We start from the raw sequence: 20,017 nt of genomic DNA on the forward strand, positions 1-20,017 counted from the left end.
ACAACTAAGTAGAGACAACAGGCAGCTGTCAAATTGGGTTAGGAACACAGACTAGATTAAGAAAGAGAATTGAAATGGGGTGAGATACAAAGGGCAAATTTTATGGAAGACTTGGCACAGAAAGAACTATCCAAGTGTCTTCAATACCCATCTGTGCCAGGCTAAACTGTATCTCCAACTGATAGTGGCCCACAAGTTAGCTTATGCTCATGCTACAAACTTGTTTTGTGGAGCCCTGACAAAACTAAACTTTTATTACCTGCTCTGCAAATTGTGTACTTTCTAAGGGGGGGCCTCAAGTTAGGCCTTAATATGGTTTAATAAAAGAAAATAATTTTTAAAACTTCTGACTTTGTGGGGTATTCCCCCCTTTTAACACATTCATTACTTCCTAATATGTGCATTGTGGTAGGGGCTGAATTGCAGAGATAAATAAAGCTTGAAATCCCTCAGCCCATACCCCACACCTTTGTAAACTTACTTTTGCCTCCTTTCTCAGAAGAATAGGTGTCTATCTCAGAGCCAAGCAGTCCTCCTTCCCTATGATCTTTTCTCTTCCTGTCTTCTCAGATGGCTTGCTCCATCAGTTGTTACCCTCTATTTTGTTTTTTAACTCTGCCTATGTTTTCCTCAACCTATATGTGTCTTCATGTCACTGTCCTTCACATCTCAGCATCTTGAAAAATTAACTTGCTTTTCTTATCAGTACTGTACTACCCACTCGGGCTTCAACTTGCTGCCAGCCAGGCTTTGCACTACCATTCCCTACCTCCCGAGTTCATTGAAAACGCTCTCGATCAGGTCACAAGTTGACTAACAAATTATACGGTAGGTATTATTCAGCCCTTGTCTTACTGTATCTCTCATAACAGTTGACATTTGACCACTCTGTTTCCGTGCTACCACACACCTGGATTTCCTTCACCTACCTCTCTGTCTCCTTTTCAGTCTTGTTTGCTAACTCCTATCTTTGTCCACATTTAATTGCCACTGTTCTTTAGAGTTCTCTTCTGGCCCCTGGTCTCACTTTACATTGCTCCCTGAGTGATCGCATCCTCTCCCTTGACTTCTGCTTCAACCTATTTGCTGGGCATTTCCAAATCTAAGTATCACTTAATAAACTATTAAAGTAGTCATCTCTCTCTCTCTGTCCGGTCAGGTTTTCTTCATTTTGTCTTTCACATGGCTAACAGAGGGATTGTTCTAAAAATACAAATACAGTTTTCTCATTCCCTCTTGTAAAAGTTTTAATGACTCCTTGTCACCTGCATGGTAAAATCCAAATTTTCCCTCCCATGTTACCTCCATAGACTATTCTTAATCATACCAAGTTCTTTATTCTTGCCTGGTTATATTGCACCAATTCTTGCCATATCCTCATGACTTAGTAGATGCTGTTCCTTTTGCATGGAATACCTTTCCCCATCTTTGTTAGCATGGTGAGCTTTATTTATCCCTGAAGATCAGGTTAAGCATCATCTCTGTGAAGACATCTCTGATCATCCAAGGCAGCGTTAATCATTCTGTGCCTTGTATCATTTTCACTTATCTCTGTTTTTAATACTTTCTGCATTTGCTAATGTTTTAACTCTTTTTTGTTTGTTGAACTTTCATCCTAGACATTAGTTTCTTTAGGTTAGAGATCGTGTCGTCTTCATCTTTGGATCCCTAGTATTTAACAAAGGACTTACAAATAGTAGGTGCCCCATAAGGGTTTAAAGAAAGAGCAAATGTTTGTGCTCTCTATGCATCTACTGGGGAGAGTACAGGGTGGGCAAAAGGAGATTTACAGTTGTATGTGAAACAGTTTATTCTTGTATTCTTATTAATTATTGTATTATTTTCCATAAGAACAACTACAAACCTACTTTCACCCCACCCTGTACATTGTCTTGTGGATTTCTCCGCATAAAGGGATCGTTTCAGGGCACTGTGGTAAGCAGCATGAGGAGTGTGCGGATTCTTTGGCCTCCCCTGGAAGAGGGAATGGCTGGGTGACGCAGAGAAGGTCAAAGAAAGTCTTCATGAAGAGGAGAGAGAAATGGGAAACCGTCTTGATACATCCAGAAAAGAAGCTACATCGGGTGTGAGGGGTCCACAGTGTGTAGGAGTAGTTAGGAGACGAGTTTGGAAGTGAAAGCGGAGGCCAGAAAATGAAGAACCCATTTGACCTGCTTTAGAACTTGAGCTTCCACCTTTAGGGGAGAAATTAGAAGTTTCACCCAGGAAGGTGGTAATGTCATATTTTTGCTTTACGAAGATACAGCAGGCAGTTGTACGGAGGGATGGGAGACTGGAAATAGGGAGAGTGGTTAGAGTTCCGCAAGTACAGAGTTTCTAGAAGCTGCAGTATTGGAAAGGAAAGGAGTGTGATAAACCCACGTTTGCGTAAGCAGTGTACCATGACTACCAGTGTGTTCTGACTTTGTGGTGTACTGTGATTTGCTTTCCTCTGTTCATAGTGCCCTCTAGCATCCTGATGAAATAATGGTGAAGCATTTCTTGCAACTTTCTGACTGAATGCTATTTGGTTACCATGACAAAGAACACATATATCTATGTGCTGCTTTTCCTTTTAAGGACCACCAGGATATCTTTTCTTTGCCTTAGCAGTGCACCTTACCATCCGCCTTCAGCCCATTTTCCTTTTTACTACTTCTCCCAATATCAAATAGGATGCTTACGGCATATTTGAAAATAGACTAAAAAGCAGCTAGAAACACTCCACCAAATATAGTTGACCCTTCAGTAGCGTGGGGGTTAGGAGTGCTGACCACTGATGCCGTTGAAAATCAGTGTGTAACTTAAGTCAGCCCTTCACACATGCAGATTCCCAACCAAGGACTGAAAATACATAATGTCAGTCAGAACTTCACAAGGAAAATGCTTCTTACTGTGAGGAGTTTGTAGTCAATCTGTCTTCCAACCCCAACCCCCATTTCAAGTACTTTATGCTATCAACAAAAGTTCATTTGATTTTAAAACTATTGGCTGTAGCCTCATCTACTTGAAGGCAAGCTGCATCTTAACTGGTCTCGGTGGCTGAAGCTGTCAGAGTTGGCACGTGATGTTTGTTCCAGTGAATGAGCAGTAAGTCGTGTTTTCATAAGCGTGCTAGGGAGTTTTCCTATTAACTAGCTTTCAGAAGCACATTCTACATAAGAAAGCAGGTTATTTAGTGTTCTGTAGACTTCTTTGTAACCTATTTTGGACTTTGATAAACTGAATTCTTAATCTTTAGCCATTGCAGGTGGCTATTTACGTTTGGAGTCCTTTTTATTGTTACTGTTTTTAGGGGCATTCATTTAAACCGTTTATTCATGTCATCTCAACTTAGACTTTCACAATTTCAATGAATATTTCTTTTCTAGACCACTAACCATCCTTATTTGTTAAAAATAAATAAATGAATGAATAAATAAATAAGCAAGCAAGCCCTGTCAAAAATGCTTACAATGAGAGTATCAGTGCCATGTGGCTTCAGATCTATGGTCCTTTGGCCTCAGTGACTTGTGTCATTAAGGTCATGTCTGATTCCATGAATGTTAAAAATACCTGTATACACTAGATAATCACTTTTCCATTAACAATTCATTAATTTATCTAAACCACTTCATCCTGTGGAGGTACTGAATGTAAGAGAGCGCGTATCAGATTTATTAGAGGGCTTTCAAATTATACCACCAGCATCTCTCATTAAATTCTAATGTGATTTTCTTGAGCACCCACTGAGAATTATTACCAAGGGTTTTATCTATAGGTTTTAAGGTAGCAAATGGAAACTTAAGAGTGCAAACTTTATTTAATCTACTTATATTATTAATCCATGTTCCTTTTTGCACAAATTTCACCAGCTTGCTATATTCTTTGAAAGCAGGACTTCCTTTTATTTTCACTGTCAAGGGAGGTACCCTGTAGTTGAAGTATCTGAAAATATAGTGCACAACTCCATCCTGGACTGTTCATCCTATCCACGCCCTCCTAATTTCATACCCTTCTCACATTCGTCCTCTATCCTTACCCACCTAGTTCCCTGTCCACTGTCCCTTTCTAGCTCCCAGTCATTTTAATTGCCCTCCTCTAAATCTTCTCCAGTTTTACTTTGTCTTTTTTCAAGGTAAGTGATCTAGGTATCTGAATTACAATGTATTTCAGATGTAGATTTTACTAAGGCTTTACTTGTGGATAAAATAGTGTTGTTTTGCCCTGGCATGGTTGCTCAATGGTTAGAGTGCTGGCCCACAGACTGACGGGCCCTGGCTTCAGTTGGGGCCAAGGGCACATACCTCGGTTGCAGGCTCTTCCTGGCCTCAGTCGGGGTACATGCAGGAGGCAACCAATCAGTGTGCCTCTTTCATATTGATGTTTCTCTCTCTCTCTCTCTCCCCCCTCCCCCATCTCCCTGAAAAGCTATGGGAAGAAAAATATCCTCGGGCGAGTATAAACAAAAAAGTTAGTGTTATGTTTACAGTTGTTTTTAGGTGGCCATTTTATTGAAAGCTTTAAGTAAATTTTGCCAATTTTTATCTTTTCATTGACTATTTTAGTGTTCACCTTCAAATTGTACCCTGAAGAAAAAAAAGTGCTCCTAAATAAAGCTGCTAGTGATTGCTTAGTATCTTCCTTAAAGGTACTTAAAAATCATACACACATAGAAAAACTCCTACAGTTCAGGGTTTCCCTACAAAAATTTTATGTGTCTGCTTCTCTTAGAGGTAATCACCTTACACTGGTGACAAGCAAGGTAATGCTTACAGGGGACTGGCACCAGATGCTTTATTGGGGCTGGCTTATTTGTGTGTTTGTGTTAAAGTACGTTGAAAAATCATCAATGGTCATTTTACCTAATATGACCAGGAAAAAGTTTTGTGCCAGAGACTTTTTTAAGCACTTTGCTTATATTGACCTGTGAGGTAGATGATATTCCAATTGTCCAGATTAGAAAATTGGAGTACAGAGCTGCAAAATAATGTACCCAGGGTCAACCAGCTAGTAAGTGTTCATTATTGAAATCTAGCCCCGCTTCTCAGTGGATTCCGTGTGCTTTCGTTTATGTTGTTGCTGACTTTTTTTAGAAAGCAGTAACTTAGCCCATTCTATTTGCTAATATCCTTAAGTTTTCTTATTTTCTTTCCCTCCAATTCCTACAAAGTGTATGAGAAAATTTTTATGTGATGTGCTCTATTGGTAAAATCCCAATCTGGCCTTTATCAGCTCCAGTTTCTAATCATCATTTCTCTAAAACTGGATAAAGAAATAAGATTTGTGAACACACACTTAAAACACCACCCTTACCAATGACCTGGTGGTAACAGAAGCCCCACTCCTGCCACAAAGTATATTCAGATCAGCTCCGTTTGAATTTCAGAAACTTGGAAAAAGACTTGGTCCTCAGAGCATGTAGGAGAAATGGTAGGTGGTTCAGCATCCCCACGGCCACACTTGGAGACTTGCTGCCACGGCCCGTACCCGCAGCTTCCCCGTGCGGGCGAGGGGGCACGATGCTGGTGCGCACCCAGGGGCTCCTGTCTGAAAACCTGTTCTGTTTTCGCAGTGGACAGCCTGCTGAAGTACACTGGCTACGGGAATGCCGCGGGGCTGCTGGCGGCCAGGGGCCTCTTGGCCGGCGGGAGAGGAGACACCTGGTACTCGGAGGACGAAGACACGGACACCGAGGAGTACAGGAGCGCGAAGCCCAGGTGCCGTGCCGCTGCCCCCACGCTGCCCGCGCCCCCCTGCCCTACTCGCCCTTCGCGTCCTTGGCCTCTCATTTTCCAAGTATTTCTTTTCTTTTGTGGATTTGGAAGCTTTCCATTTAATAGTGTTTTTAGAAGCGGTTTCATAGCGCATGACTTAGAGTGACTTCAAGTGATTGAGGAAGGGTAACAATTGCAAGAAAACAAAATGCTCATTATCCTGTCCCAAGACTTAAAGAGAGATGGTGCTTTATGTGTGCACCATCGTACACTTTGAAAGTATTGTTGTTTCCTTTTTGCTTTTCTTTCCATAGGTTGAGATCTTGGAAGGTACAACCAAGATCGTGCACCTCAGTTGGCTCTTTGATGTTTGAGTCTTTCTGAGAAAGCTAAGTGTAGATTCCGTGCATTCTGCTCTTTCCTCTTACAGAAGAGCCTCTGTGAGTCAGCAAAGCAGCAAGGCACATGACTAGCAAAAGGAAAGAACTTCGGCTGCACAGTAAATTTTACTCAAACACTAAGGAAATTACCTCTGAGCAGATGCATTAGTGCAGTGAATAGGCAAACCCGAGACTGTCAAGTCTTCCCTGAGTCAGTGCTTACAAATCAGACACTCATTCCTTTCTGTCCCAAACCAGCTCCTTCCCTCTGCTCCTCCCATCCTCTTCACCTGCCTCTCAACCCCCATCCCAGGTGAATTTCTTAAGTTTCCACTTATTAGGAGTTGTTTGAGCTCAGTTTTATGGTTTCCATTCCTGAATGTTAAAAGAGCGACTGCCTTTTGGCATCAAAGATGTTGACATGCTATGTTTTCTACTGATAATCTTCTGGAGTGTGATGTGGGTCATGTAGTAGTTGATCAAAGATAGAAAAATCATTATCTGCAAAATTAGCCCCCCCTTTTTTTCATATAGATCCTGCCCTGTTGGCATGAAAGTAATGGGTTGTCAGAAGGTAAAAAAAAAAGATCATTCCCTAATTAGATAGGAATTAAATTGCCTGTATTCTTGGCAAATTAAGTCTCAATAGGTAGCATTACTTTTAGCATCGCCAGTGCTATCAGTCTCAGCAAGATCTTAGAGTATATCCCAGAAAAAAAGGCTTTGGGGGAAAAATGCTAGCAGTGACTCTAAGTAGTAAGTTCTCAAGACTGCCACCATTTAGATGTTATAAACTGGGCATCGCTATCAAGTATATGTAGACAAGATAGAGGAATATTTCAGTCTTTCCCTAATTATATATAATTTAATTATAAATTAGTCTTGCTCACTCTTGTTTTTTCCATTCCATAAACTGTATTTCCATATCAGTTTAATATTTTATCTCTCCATTTGAGACTTTAAAATATAACAGGGGAGAAGTCTCATATTAAATGAACATAGAAATTGCATTAGGCTTCCTTTGTGCCCCAGGGATATAGACACAATCAACTTAGACAGCTCTTGAGTACTTACCTGAGGATGGTCTATATTGCTGCAACTCAATGTGTATTGTTGCTTTTGTTTGGTAGATGACTTCTGCAATGGTAATGGTCATGTATCTAGCAAGCACCAGAATGCTCTTCTAACAAGAAAGAGCTCAGAGAAAACACAAGAACACTGGGTCTGTCCCAACGGTATGGGAAAGAGACATGCTAGATTTCAGGAGAGCACTATTTGTTTAAATCAAGGACCATGATGTTTGATATTGTTATTGTCTTGGCTTTCTGTCATAAGATTCTATACTTGGGCCTTAGATTTCTAATCCTTTTAGCCTTTGGACCTGGCCTATGCTGTTTATAGGAATGGTGTAGTTATGATCAGAATAGTCACCATTGTGAAACCTTGTGTTTCTGAAACATTACTCATCACAAGTATAAATATGTTTCCCATCTGTTATTTTTTTCTTATATCTTCCCTACTTTCAGGTGAAACAGGGTAGTGGGATGTTTAATTTATTAACTCAAAATACTTATTTAAATGGTCCTTTAGGAAGTAGTGGTGAATAAAGTACTTTGCAAGCAAGACAATCCTTTGTGCTCTAGGGAATGATCCACAGAACTCAAAGGACCTTTTCCCTAAAAATTATTATAAAAACTTTTTACCAATCTAGCAGAGCTTATAAAATCAGTGTCTGAAAGGATTGCTTACTCCCCTACCCCCTGGTTATCCTTTACCGGTCAGTGTTCCCAGGATCAGGGTCAGTGTTTCTTATGATGCATTTATTCACAAGAGTTGCTAGTTATTGGCAGAAGCAGAGAAATTACCCTTCCTCCAGTTGGCCCTTGTCCCATTGTAAAAAATGTAAGTGGATTTTGATTAATGCACCAAGGTAACCTATAATCCTTTAGTGGAATCTGAAACCAAGAATTGTATGGGGCTTACATTCAGGCTATGGGAGACAGTTAATATCACAACAGTCCTTTTTGTGTCAAAATAAATGTATTTAATGGACTGGAAATGACTTTCTGTAATTAGCACACTTAGATAGAATATACTCATAGAATCAAGTTACATGCCACACAAGTTTTTGGTATATGTCTAGCCATGTTTGTTAAAAGTTTTCAGATAAACTTTGCTATTGTAGCAAAGAGAAATCAAATTTCTAAATTCTAATTTTTATACCTGTTTCTTTTGTGCCTCTGAGCATAGAGGCCCCTGAACTGTTTATGTAGTATAACTGACTGATATGTTGTATACATCATTCTAAACATCAATCAAAAGATGTGTATTGAATGACATTTGGCTCATTTTAGACAAATGGCTTTCAGGTTAGATATCTAGGAGCCTAGGGGTCCAAAGAAGTGTCTTTAGGGGCAGAAGGAGGGGATGGCCAGAGTGGGAAGAACTTTAAGATACATCATTACAACCTTAATACCCCCCCACTAGTTCAAATCACATTCAGAAGCTTAACATTATACTAAGCTACTTGGGTATTGCCTTCTTGACTATATTTCTCTCAGCAGTAGCTGTGGCAGCAGCTGTATTGATAGTTTCTTTAGCACAAGACAAAAGACTTTTTTTCTTTTATTTGTCAAGGTTTGTTATGCTGCTTTAAGTCAGGTCCCATTATTACTGTCTCCATATATTGGAGCTATCCAAATGGAAGATCTTTGTGTTTAAGTAAATGAGCCAGAAACCAGGACTTGAAGATTTTCCCTTTGCCTAGTTTGGGCTGTGATGTTATGTTTGTGTATGATAGGATTTAACTGGCATTTCTAGGAACTGGAATTTATTTACTGTAAGCCATCATGAAACAATCTAAATTCAGATCTCTAAAAGGTCAGAATTGAAAATAAAATTGCCACTTCTGCCATGTACACTGGTTCCGTAAGTTTACCAGCCTTTGTGATATTTGCAACTATACCAGTTTTGTACTTTCAAAATTGAGTTCTCTATTTTTATTTTTGTATTATAATTTGGGTAAATGGCCAGCAAGAGGTCAGGTGTGTTAGATAAAGTACAGTGTTGCTCCAGGTTTCATTTCCTATAGATTTACGACCATAGTTTCTATATCCTTTGTAATCAAGGATATCAGTCTTAATCCAAAAAGCCCAACATAGGAAACACTTAGAAAGCAATATAATTTAAAAAGACATTTTGGGTTTTTTAAAATTGCTTAGATGAAATATGGTATTTATATACATATGTATATGTATTCAGTATGTATATTTGTATGGTTGCTACACGACAGACACTTAGTAAATAATTGATAAACAAGTAAAAGAGTGACATCATACACCCTAGTTCTTTGCACTGCTAATGGAATGCAGAAACTTGGATTAAGATGCTTCATAATTTACCATCTTGTTTAATGTGGAATCACTGTTCCATTTTTATGGTAATTCCGAAACTACTTGAGACATTTTCAGCCTCAGTCACCATTTATTGATGTCTCTTCCACATATCTTCTATCTAAATTTATCTATAGGAAACTGCTCAAAATATCTAATTGTTGCATGGCTTCTTTAGTTAATGAATATTGTACAGACCACTCCTGGGTGACAATTTAACTGAATAGAGTGAGCTCACTGCATCATCCAAGGCCTTCTGGCTTGCTTATTCCTTAGCAAGTGGCTCACTTATGCTAATAATGATAGCTGGTATTTATTGAGTGTCTAATATGTGCCAGGTACTGTTCTAAAAACTGTACTGATATTATCTCATTTAATCTTCATAGCAACCCTTTTGGATAGGGTTCTCCTCATTTTACAGACGAGGATACTAAAGCTCAGTGATGTCAAATACTTGTGTGGGACACATAGTTCATGAGTGGGTCAGGTGGCCTGACTCCAGAGCTTATGTTTTGTTGTTTTTTGAGGTAGGCAAAGCAAGTTTTAATGTGCTCTTCACTTTGCCTTCTTATTTGGGAGGTAAAGTATACATAATATAAAATTCACCATTTTAAGAACCACATATAGGTGAAATCATAGATAGTATTTGTCTCCTTTTGTGGACTGGCTAATTTTACTTAGAATAATGTTTTTAAGATTCATCCGTGTTGTAGCATGTGCCAGATTTCCTTCCTCCTTAAAGCTGAATGACATTCCATTGTATGTACATTTTGTTTATCCGTTCTTCCGTCAATGGACACTTGAGTGGTTTCTGCCTTTCAGCTGTTGTAAATAGTGCTGTTCAAGTCTCTGCTTTCACTTTTTTTGAGTGTATATCCAGAAGCAGAATTGCTGGGTCAGATGGTAGTTCTGTGTTTAATTTTTTGAAGAACTACCATACCATTGACTATCTTACTGTCTCACCTTTTCCAAGTTTTTACTCAGATATCATCATCTTAGTGAAGCCTGTTCTGTCCCCTTATTAAAAACTGCAGCACTCCTACCATCACCCCTCCACTTTGCACTTACCTCACATTGCTCTTTTGTTATAGCACTTATAACACCCATACAATCTACATATAAAGCCTGTTTTCCCCATTGGAAGATAAGCACCAGGAGAGAAGAGATTTCTTTGGGGTGCAGGGGGTCTGTTTTTGTTCATTGAGATGTCCCCAGAGTAGTACCTGGCACACAGTAGGCACTCAGTAAATTTTTGTTAATTGTTTTGAGTTGTTGACTAAATCTTCTGAGTAAGCCTCTCTCAGCATTGGGATACCAAATGATTGAGGTTACTGTCCTCATCAAGATCAATTTGTAGTTGGGGAGTGGGAGCAAGGAATGAAATTCAAGAAAATCAGGATATGGTAAAGTTCCACTCTGCTCTTTTGTTGTTTTGTGGGGAACAAATATTCTGGGGAGTTTTTCCTGGAAAGGCTTTTCTAGATTCATTTGCAGATAATGTCTCCTTTCCCACCCCACCTATCCCCTTCTTTTCTAGTCTGTTTCACAAATGCCTTTTCCTAAAACCCTGATTTCTTTCCTAGAGGTTGCAGATTGTAAGCGCATAGGTTACATTTAGCCCACAAGTAGGTTCTACTTGACTTCCCCATGTTGCATTGATTATTTGGGTTTTGGGGTTTTATTTTTTTATTTTACATAGTACTGCTTAAAATAATTACTTTCCAGCATTTAGAATTCAGATATTTCATGTGAAAAATTGGATTTTCAGCTCCTTTTAGGAAAGTGATGGTTCTGATAACATTCTCACATGGCACCGGACTGATGGAGTTGAGTGGTGTGGTCCCCTTCATACCAGGCAAAGGCTTCCTTGATTTCACACCGTTAACTTTCATATAGTTCAGGGAACTTTTAATGGCTCTTTTTTGTTAGGTGACCTAGTGCTGATGGCCAAATGTAACAACAGTTTGAAGAAAGAACAGAAGTCTTGAAATATATTTCAGCTTCTATGCATATGTTCATTCGCTCATACCTTTTTAGTATGTCCTAATCCTTTGGTCTCCGGGCCCATAGCTGTTCTCAGTTCATATAATGGCCTTATATAATACAAAATTCTCAAGTAAATACCACAGATAAGAGTTTAGATACTTCTTGTCATCTAACTGAAAGACAAATATAATCATAGGACTGGAGTGCTGGGAAGGGAATAGAAACAAGGTGGAGAAAATAATGATAAATATAAAATTACCCAATAAAACATCCACCACAGTTAGTGTACTTAAAGCGTCTTAAAACTCAGCATCTTGGAACAAAATAAAACTAACCCCAGAATTTCATAGGGTTAAGATACTGAATCCTGGAAAGCTAAGTCTTATACTATGCTGTTTGAGGTTATAAAGGTGGCAAGTGTTTACTCAACTGAAAATAACCTACTTTATGGAAACTGACATCATTGCTGTGGTGATTCTTATTTGTTTTCTCTTCTTCCCTGGGTAAGGAAACTTCGTGTGACTGGTTTGAAGTAGGGAGCAAGAGAGGAGACAGTGCCCCAGTCTGCCTCCTTCCCCCAGCATTGGCATTTTCCCCTTAAAAGAGTGGCATAGTTCAGCGCCCCAGCTTGTGTTTTCTGTGGTATTGTTTACATTGTTCTGAGTATGGGGGGGAGCTTGTTTTTGTAAAGGAAAAACTGAAACCTGGATCCCTGGAGTGACTGGGGGGTTGGAATGTTTTACTACATGAGTAAAGGATGGTAAGTTCCTACTCCAAAAAAAGGAATTTCTGGCTACTGCTTTTTTTATGTTCAGTGAGCCAAGGATTTTGTGATTTCAGTACTAATTTCAGAGCAAGCCATTAAATTATTTTAGCAGCAGAGGACTTGAGGTCAGCTTATGGAAAACAGACATCATTTTCATTAAACCCTTAAAAGAACCAAGAAAAGCATCAAATGTGCCCCGATCCAAAGAAACATGTCCTGGCATTTGTGTGCTGTGGTGCCCACAGTACCACAGAGCTTACCAGCGCGTTCTCCTGACACATCTTCCCCTGAGGCACGTGATGGCTGTGTAATATTAGCATAGGCTAAAATCACCCTCCACGGACCGTAGGAGAGAATCCTTCACTTACGAGACAAAATGAGCATATATAGTTAATACACCTACTGCCTTCCCTTATACTTTGTTCAAAGACCTGACTTCCTCTGTTTGCTTGGAAAGTGGTATGTACCTATAATACACATTTTTACTTATTATTTATAAGACTAGTTGTTTTTCTGATTTAGCAGGCAGCAGTAGAGAAACCAGTGAAAACTTGTCTCACTGTTATGTGCCTAAGCAAATAATAGATGGGTGGTGGAATTACATTTTCAGTGTGGCATCTGGATACCTCTTAAGAACTCTGTCATTCTCAGAAGCCTTGTCTAGGTCCTCTTTGTTCTTCACTTTTGGGAAATATGATGACCCCATTCAGCGTTCTTGTTAATGGCCACTAACTAGAGGCCTTTCTCTCTTCTTTTACGAGCACCTGAAAAAAGAAGAAATAGTAGCACACAATGAGTGTCTGAAGTAGGCACTCTACTCTAGCCCAGTGGTTCCTACCTCACTGCGGATCAGAATTACCTAGAAAACTTTATACATATATATACATACACACACACACACACACGTATATATGTGTGTGTGTGTATATATTGGTCTGAGGTGAGGCCCATGCCTTTTCTTTAAAGTTTCCCAAGTGATTTCTCATGTACAGCCAATGCTAAAAATCATTGGCAAGCCTGTGGGTTTCACACTGCTTACCCTGAGTGCCAGAGTTCCTGAAAGCGCCTTAGGGGCTACCTTAAGAGTGCAGACAAATGGAGGAAGCTCTTGGCCATTCCTGTTCCTTCTGCCTGAGCAGTTCCAACTTTTATGTTTTGTATGTCGGCCCTGTACACAGGATTTCATTTGTTAAATAAGAAGCAGGGGATAGTTTCCACTACTATGACAGAAAAAAGGTTTTTTAACCATGGCTCTAGACATAGGTCTTATGTAGGAATTGCAAAACACATGTGTTAGATCATGTTTTTGAGGATGGTGAGTGCTGAGTCCTTTTACAAGAATCTATATGTCGGGTAGCCTCCGAGAAATTCAGCAAAAGAAAAGGAAATCTTCTGGTAATAGATAATAGTAACTAGTGGCCTATCCCTTACTCCAAATGAGAAAAGCCCAGGTCAGTAAAGAAAGTAAACTTGCCCAAATAAGAGTCTAAAACTCGCCAACAGAGAACCTAATTGATCACAATGTCTTTGTTTTGGCCCACGTAATTTTGTTTTTCTGTTTAGACTAGCATTCTAGTCTCCAGTTTACTCCAGTCCCAGCACTCCACATTGTTTATACTGACCAGTTCACTCACCTGCTTATCCTGAAGGCCTGGCGCCTGAATGCATTTGTGTTTGTAGGCCCTACAAAGCAATTTATTAGCAATTTGCTGTTTGCGAGGATATTTCATTTGATCATTAAACACAGACCATCTGTACTTAGCTGGTACAAAATGCTATAATTACTTGCCCTTTTCTCCAGAAACACGTTTAATTTACAGATATTTAGCAGCATTGGAAGAATTATCTTCTATTTCACTGTGTAAAAAAAAAAAAAAAAAAAGTGTGACTTTTATCTAAGAGGAAAGCTTATTTGGTTTTAGAACTTCATACAGAGTTTATGGAATGTATTCATTCTAAGTACTTTATTAAATCTATTTCCAGAAAGTCAGATGGTATACCTGTCTCTTGTAGGCTAGATTTCATTCCTTTTTTATCTAGGTCAGATCAGGTCTAATTAAAATTGTTCTTCTGCTTTATCTTTTATTATTTAAACACTCATTGCCTTCTGTGGTCTCACTAATGGACTAATTTCCTGAGATTATAAATTGGCATGCTTTCATTTTTAGATTCTAGCCTCTCTGTCATCATTTTTCCAATTTTTTTTTTATATATTTGTTTTATGCTGTATCACAAAATGAATTTCTTCCTCTCTGAAATCATTTGTCCCCTTATAATTAATGAATACGCTGTGCATCCAGGGATATTTACCCTAACCCCACCAATCAAATTTCATAATTTTAAAAAGCAGCTGTGCCTTTTTTTTTTTTTAAGTTGGCAAGTTAGTTTTGCTTTTTCAAAAACAATAGTTAATACCTGTTTCCCAAAGCAAATTACTAGGAAAGTAAATTTTTTTAAATCCCTATAGCAGTTCTATACCATAAAATTGCTACTATTGCCAGTTTTTTGGCAATTATACTCTTTCTTATTATAACTTACAACTTGGACCAGCAAAGTATAGAAAGAGCATAATTTTAAAACATACAGCATAACTTTTTTTTCTTTTTGTAGCATTAATCTTATCACTGGTCATTTAGAGGAACCAATGCCAAACCTTATAGATGAAATGACAGAAGAACAAAAAGAATATGAAGCCATGAAACTTGTCAACATGCTTGATAAACTTTCCAGGTATTGTATTCCCATCCATATTTTGCTTGGTTTCTACAAATGTTCTATTTCTTTGTCTCTCTCGCTGAGAGTTACCATAGAACAGCAGCTCTGGAAATCCATGCTGACTGGCACAAGGTGGCCCCGGCTGCAGCAGTTAGCTCCTGCGGTCTCCTACTTGTGCCGCTCTGGATGTGCACTCTAAACAGTCAGTCTCTCAAAGCTGGGACAGTCACTGCTAGGTCACTGTGACATTTAACCAACTAACCTCCCTGTCTTCAAAAGGATGCTGAGTTAGGTTCAGTGATTTTGCTGCTTCTTGTATTTTTTGTTTTAGTCTGTTTTGGTTTTTGTTTCAAATCATGATGCTTTTTTTTTTCTTTTTTGATGTGCAAGTTTGCAATTCTGTCTTTTTGGGTTGCTGCTGAAACCAAGAATTCTAAACTGTCATGCACCCAACAGGAAAAAGTGAAAAGGAATAACTCAGATGCAGGCTTTTCTAAAAGCAGGTGCTTGTGTTAACAAGGGTTTCTAAAAACAATCTCCCCTTCCCTTCTTGCTCCACACCTCCTTCCCCTCCAAAAATAGTTTTGAAAATAATTAAATCAAATGTATACTAATCAGCAGCTAGTCATCTTGGAGGAGTTATTAGAAAATATTAATTCCTTTCACACTTGTCTGAATTGCTCTATTTTCCAGTCATACATTGAGTCACTGTCTCCTTTAAGCCATCTTGAGTGAGTGCTTCTGTGTGTTGGTGGCAGCTGTCACTTAAAGGTGAATTTCTTCTGTTCATCTCCTTTTTCACAACTATGTAAAGGCTAGTGTCCCTCAGTCAAGAGAAGTAGCAACTGGAATAGGAAAGCCAACCATTAAAGGGAAAGGTGAAATAAAGAAAAAAGCAGAGGCTAAGAGCACAGCAGGAGGCTCAGAGTGGAAATGTTTGAAAACATGGGCAGTGTGACAAGTGTGGATGGATATTTAGACACTGCAGAGTCTGAGCTTCTTTCAGATGAGGCTGGCAGTGTGGTAGAAGTTATTTAGAAGTACATGGTTACATCATCTACAAAGCTAGCATGACTAGAACTTAGTTACTTCCAGCTAGTCTTTTTAAACTCTCATCCTTTCCCAGGGTTAGAATTTACAGCCAACTGACAGTGCTCACAACTTCAAAAGACATTGTCATCTATTTGCAGATGACAATCTCCATACTTTTGATAGAACGGACATGTTCCTTCCCTGAAGGAATCACAGTCAAAGCTACGATACTGACATGGCAAACCTGTAAGAGGCAGAATAACAAGTTTAGAATGAATATATAAAAATAGGATTTGTGCTTAGCTGTTTCCAAAAGGACCTGATGAAACACAGTGATATAGCAGTTAGAATGAGAGCCAAGAGTCCCTCTGGTTGGAGCAGGAAGTGTTAACAAGACCTGAGTGGAGCATATTAGTATGTTAGGACAGCAAACCAGTCAATCACATAAATACCATCTTCGTACATTATTTCAATAATATGAGGTTCTTAAAATATAACACAGATGCTAGTCAACTGGGCGATAGATCCAGGATGAGTAAACTCCAAACTAGGAAAGTAGGAGATGAGGGATAGAACTACCTGAGACAATACAGTATAATTCAGGCACTTACTGAAAGAGACAAGACCATTTCATGAGACATCCCTGTAACAGCAACAGTGCCAGGTCCTTCTCCTTGTAATCTTAGGGAAATCCATGTTTTCTAGAAGCTGCCAACAAATAAATACACAAACATCAGGTCTGAAATACCAAGCTTCTACTTAATTTAAATTCTGCCTCAAAGAAGATACCCAGGTAGATGCCACCTCAACCTGAAGGTGACACTGATTTTTGCACCTATAAAGCAGAGCAAATATGTCTTGTGTTGGCTTGGATGGTACTGATTTTGCTGTGAAAGTTGAAGCTAAAGGCAACTTTGAGAATAGTCCTAAGTTACCGACTCTGCATGATGTGTGGTGGGTCTTTTACATTGTTTGCCTGTGTGTGCTTTCTAACATTTGCTCTCACTAATAACAATCAGTGACAAAGCTGCGTGGAGATCAGCAGTGAGCATTCCAAAGCAGGAATGCAAAGAATGAAGCCATTCTTTATGCGTCTTACATGTCTGTCTTAAGTTTCTTCTCTCTTTTCACTGTTGTTGGTTTTGGTTTTTTTGAGGTAAACAAGAAGCCATAAAGCCAAAATAGACTGAATGCAGTACAATTCAGGGAACATTAATTAAGCAGCTACTCTGTGCAAGGCACTGTGCTAAGAAGGTTGAGGGAGATTGTGAACATGACAGTCTCTGCCTCTGGAAAACTCACATTCTAGTGAAGGGAATGACTGTCATCTATCTATTCTAGAATACAAGGTGTAAAAGAAAATAACAACAAAATAAGGTCTGTGTTGAACCATCAGCACCCAGGAAAAGGAGCAGTTCATTCTGTCTGGATGAATCAGGGACTGTTTCACAGGGAAGGTAGCATTTGTGCTCATCCTTGATGTGTAAGAGGTTATTTAATAGACAAATGGAGGAATGACCATTCATTCCAGGTGGAGGGAAACTTACTCTTCTTAAGATAAATCTTTGGTATTCACATACTATAGCTTCTAAAGAGCTCAAGTTGTTTTATCATTATTTGATTAATAATTTATTACCAGATTTATCATTGGGGGAAGCAAGGCCCAAAGAATTGCCCCAAACATTTCCAAACTAATGTCTAGTGATAATCCACTTCCTTTAACAGTTTACAAAACACTTCACATACATTCTCTTTCTAGCTCCATAATAAAGTGAGATTAGGAACTTCATTTTCCAGAACTCAAGACCTTTGCTCTGTCTGCTGTGCTGCTGTGTCTGTCTGATAGTCAGTGTCGCCAGAGCACTTCCTGATCATCCTCTTCAGCGTTGTGCTGCTGGTTAGTCCCCTCAGCTGTCCCCTAAGGATGTCCTGCATCCCACCAGGTCTTTATCGCGCTAAAAGTATCCCGAGCTTTGTCTGATTAACTTTCCTTCTCAGAAATGAAATCATTTTCTCCTGGGCCTGAAGTGAAAGGCATTGAGTAAAGGATAGGGTTGGAGGTGATGTGGCCAATGAATGGACACTAGACACTTCCTTTTTTCCATCCATAGGAGAGCAGATGTGAAGGACCTGCACCAGGATGGTGGTTAGCAACAGTGGCCCGTGCCAATGCACTTACCAAAGTGATGACTAAGGTTGGTCATGCCAGATACTATTACTGAGCCTGGTGTAGGGCACAAATGACACTCACTACCACAACTGTAAGACCACCAATGCGGAAACTTAAATTACATTTTCGTTTTGCCTCCATGCTGGACGTAGCCACTGCCTCAAGGAGCTCACCTCTTAGCAGCTTTACCTCACCTAGATTTCCAAGGACACTGGAGAGATTAGTGCTCAAACATTTTATTCCCATCAAATACCAACTGACTTAGTAGTATTTCAAGTGGTTTGTTTGTTTGTTTTTAAGTATAAGGATTATTTGTGACAGATGTAGGTAAGGGGATTGGCAGTGGACCTGGAGGTCTTAAGAGTGTGAGAATAATCTGAGCCCTATTAATCCCATCATGTCTAGCTATACAGTGCCTTGTACCCTGTGGTTTCCCCAGTGTGTGAGAAAATAACACAGCTGATCCCCAAATCTGAAGATCAGTTTTCTGCTCTATAAAATAGCCTATATGGTTTAAGACTTTAAGTATACTTTTGGCAGTTCCATTTCTTGGCCAAATGCCATAAAATTCAGGGTTAGAAAAGAATTCCATAAAGGTTCTTTGGCCCATGACTGGCTAATTTAAATATCAGGGTACATAATTCCTTTAATATAGAAAGATAATTATAATATTTATGAAACATAAGCATTAAGACTTGAGGCATGAGATTATAAAAAGCTTCATTTGACAGTTTTAATGTCGGAGCAGAGGTGGAAAAGGGGATGAAACTTGCCTGCCTCTCCACCTCATCTATCTTTCTCTGAACTGGAAAAAAATAAGCCCCTGCAATTTAAGCAGGAGATTAGAATGGGGATTGTGTGTGGTTAAGCAAGTCCAGTGTGGCTAATACAATTGCATTCACCTTAGTTACAGCACACAACTCGTATATAATAATGCAGCCTCCTCCAGAAAAGGAGAGAGAGGCTTGATTGGCTTAAGCTTAAACTAACCAAGGGAAATAATATTTCAAGTTTGTTTTGACTTTTCTAATCCCCTTTAGTTCCTTAGTTGGAACCAGTACTTATTAATCTTATACTCCACCCATACCCCATCACTGTTTAACAAGGTACATTGCCTTTTTGCATATATATTCTATCAAAATCCTCTAAAATTTATTTATATAAATAAATAATAGTTTTCCCATTTCTTCCTTCTCTTATCTACTCCTTATTTATCCATTTATTCACTCATTTATTTATTTATTGCCAGTCACTGTGTAGTTTCTGGGACATGGCTTTCTTAATAAATGCAGGTATTAAATATGGAATAGTTCCTTTTAATACAAAGATTATTTTTAAACTTACTAAAGCTGAGACAGGTGACTTATGACTGAAAAGTAATATACAGTTTTTTCCTTATAAATAAGTTACTTTGCTCTGCTTACAAGAATAACAACTGTGATTACACCCATCTTTTTGAAGTTAGTCAAGGAAATGTTTTTCAGATACATTTCAGAAATGTGGTCCAATCTTTGGAGCATTGTGAGAGCCATTGTAGGAACTAAAGTATAAAGATCTTAATTGTTTACATCAGAAAATCCTTTAGCTCTCCTCTGTCCAATATGGTAACCACCAGCCGTATATGACCATTGAGCACTTGAGAAGTGGTTAGTCTGAAGTGGGATATCCTTTAAGTGTTACGTACTCAGACTTTCAAAGACTCAGTACAAAAAGAATTAAAATATCTCAACTGTTTAATATAGATTTTACATTGAAATAATATTTTTGATACATTGGGTTAAACAAAATATACTAAAAGTAACTTACCTGTCTTTTCTTACTTTTTCAGTGTGGCTACTAGAACATTTAAGATTACGTATGTGGCTTACATTTTGTAGCTT

General features: G+C 38.8%; 1 protein-coding gene across 9 annotated transcripts in view; it reads left to right on the plus strand.

Annotated features, from left to right (window-relative positions):
- Positions 1-20,017, plus strand: part of RIC8B (RIC8 guanine nucleotide exchange factor B) — a 99,737-nt gene that overhangs the window by 67,308 nt on the left and 12,412 nt on the right. For 4 of the 9 annotated variants that reach the window (XR_013998308.1, XR_013998309.1, XR_013998310.1 and 1 more), the window contains exons 8-10: positions 5,555-5,699; positions 14,831-14,950; positions 18,079-18,162. Coding sequence is in view for 4 of the 9 variants with exons in the window: in XM_081130334.1 (XP_080986460.1) it covers positions 5,555-5,699; positions 14,831-14,950; positions 18,079-18,118 (305 nt within the window). In the remaining 5 variants the exon portion in view is untranslated. Of the gene's footprint in view, positions 1-5,554; positions 5,700-14,830; positions 14,951-16,672; positions 16,793-18,078; positions 18,163-20,017 lie in introns of those variants that run through there. The other 5 variants (XR_013998311.1, XR_013998312.1, XM_081130336.1 and 2 more) reach the window with 3 other exon arrangements.

Source organism: Miniopterus schreibersii, assembly GCF_964146895.1.
Source record: "Miniopterus schreibersii genome assembly, chromosome: 2".
In the NCBI taxonomy this organism is placed as follows: Eukaryota; Metazoa; Chordata; class Mammalia; order Chiroptera; family Miniopteridae; genus Miniopterus; species Miniopterus schreibersii.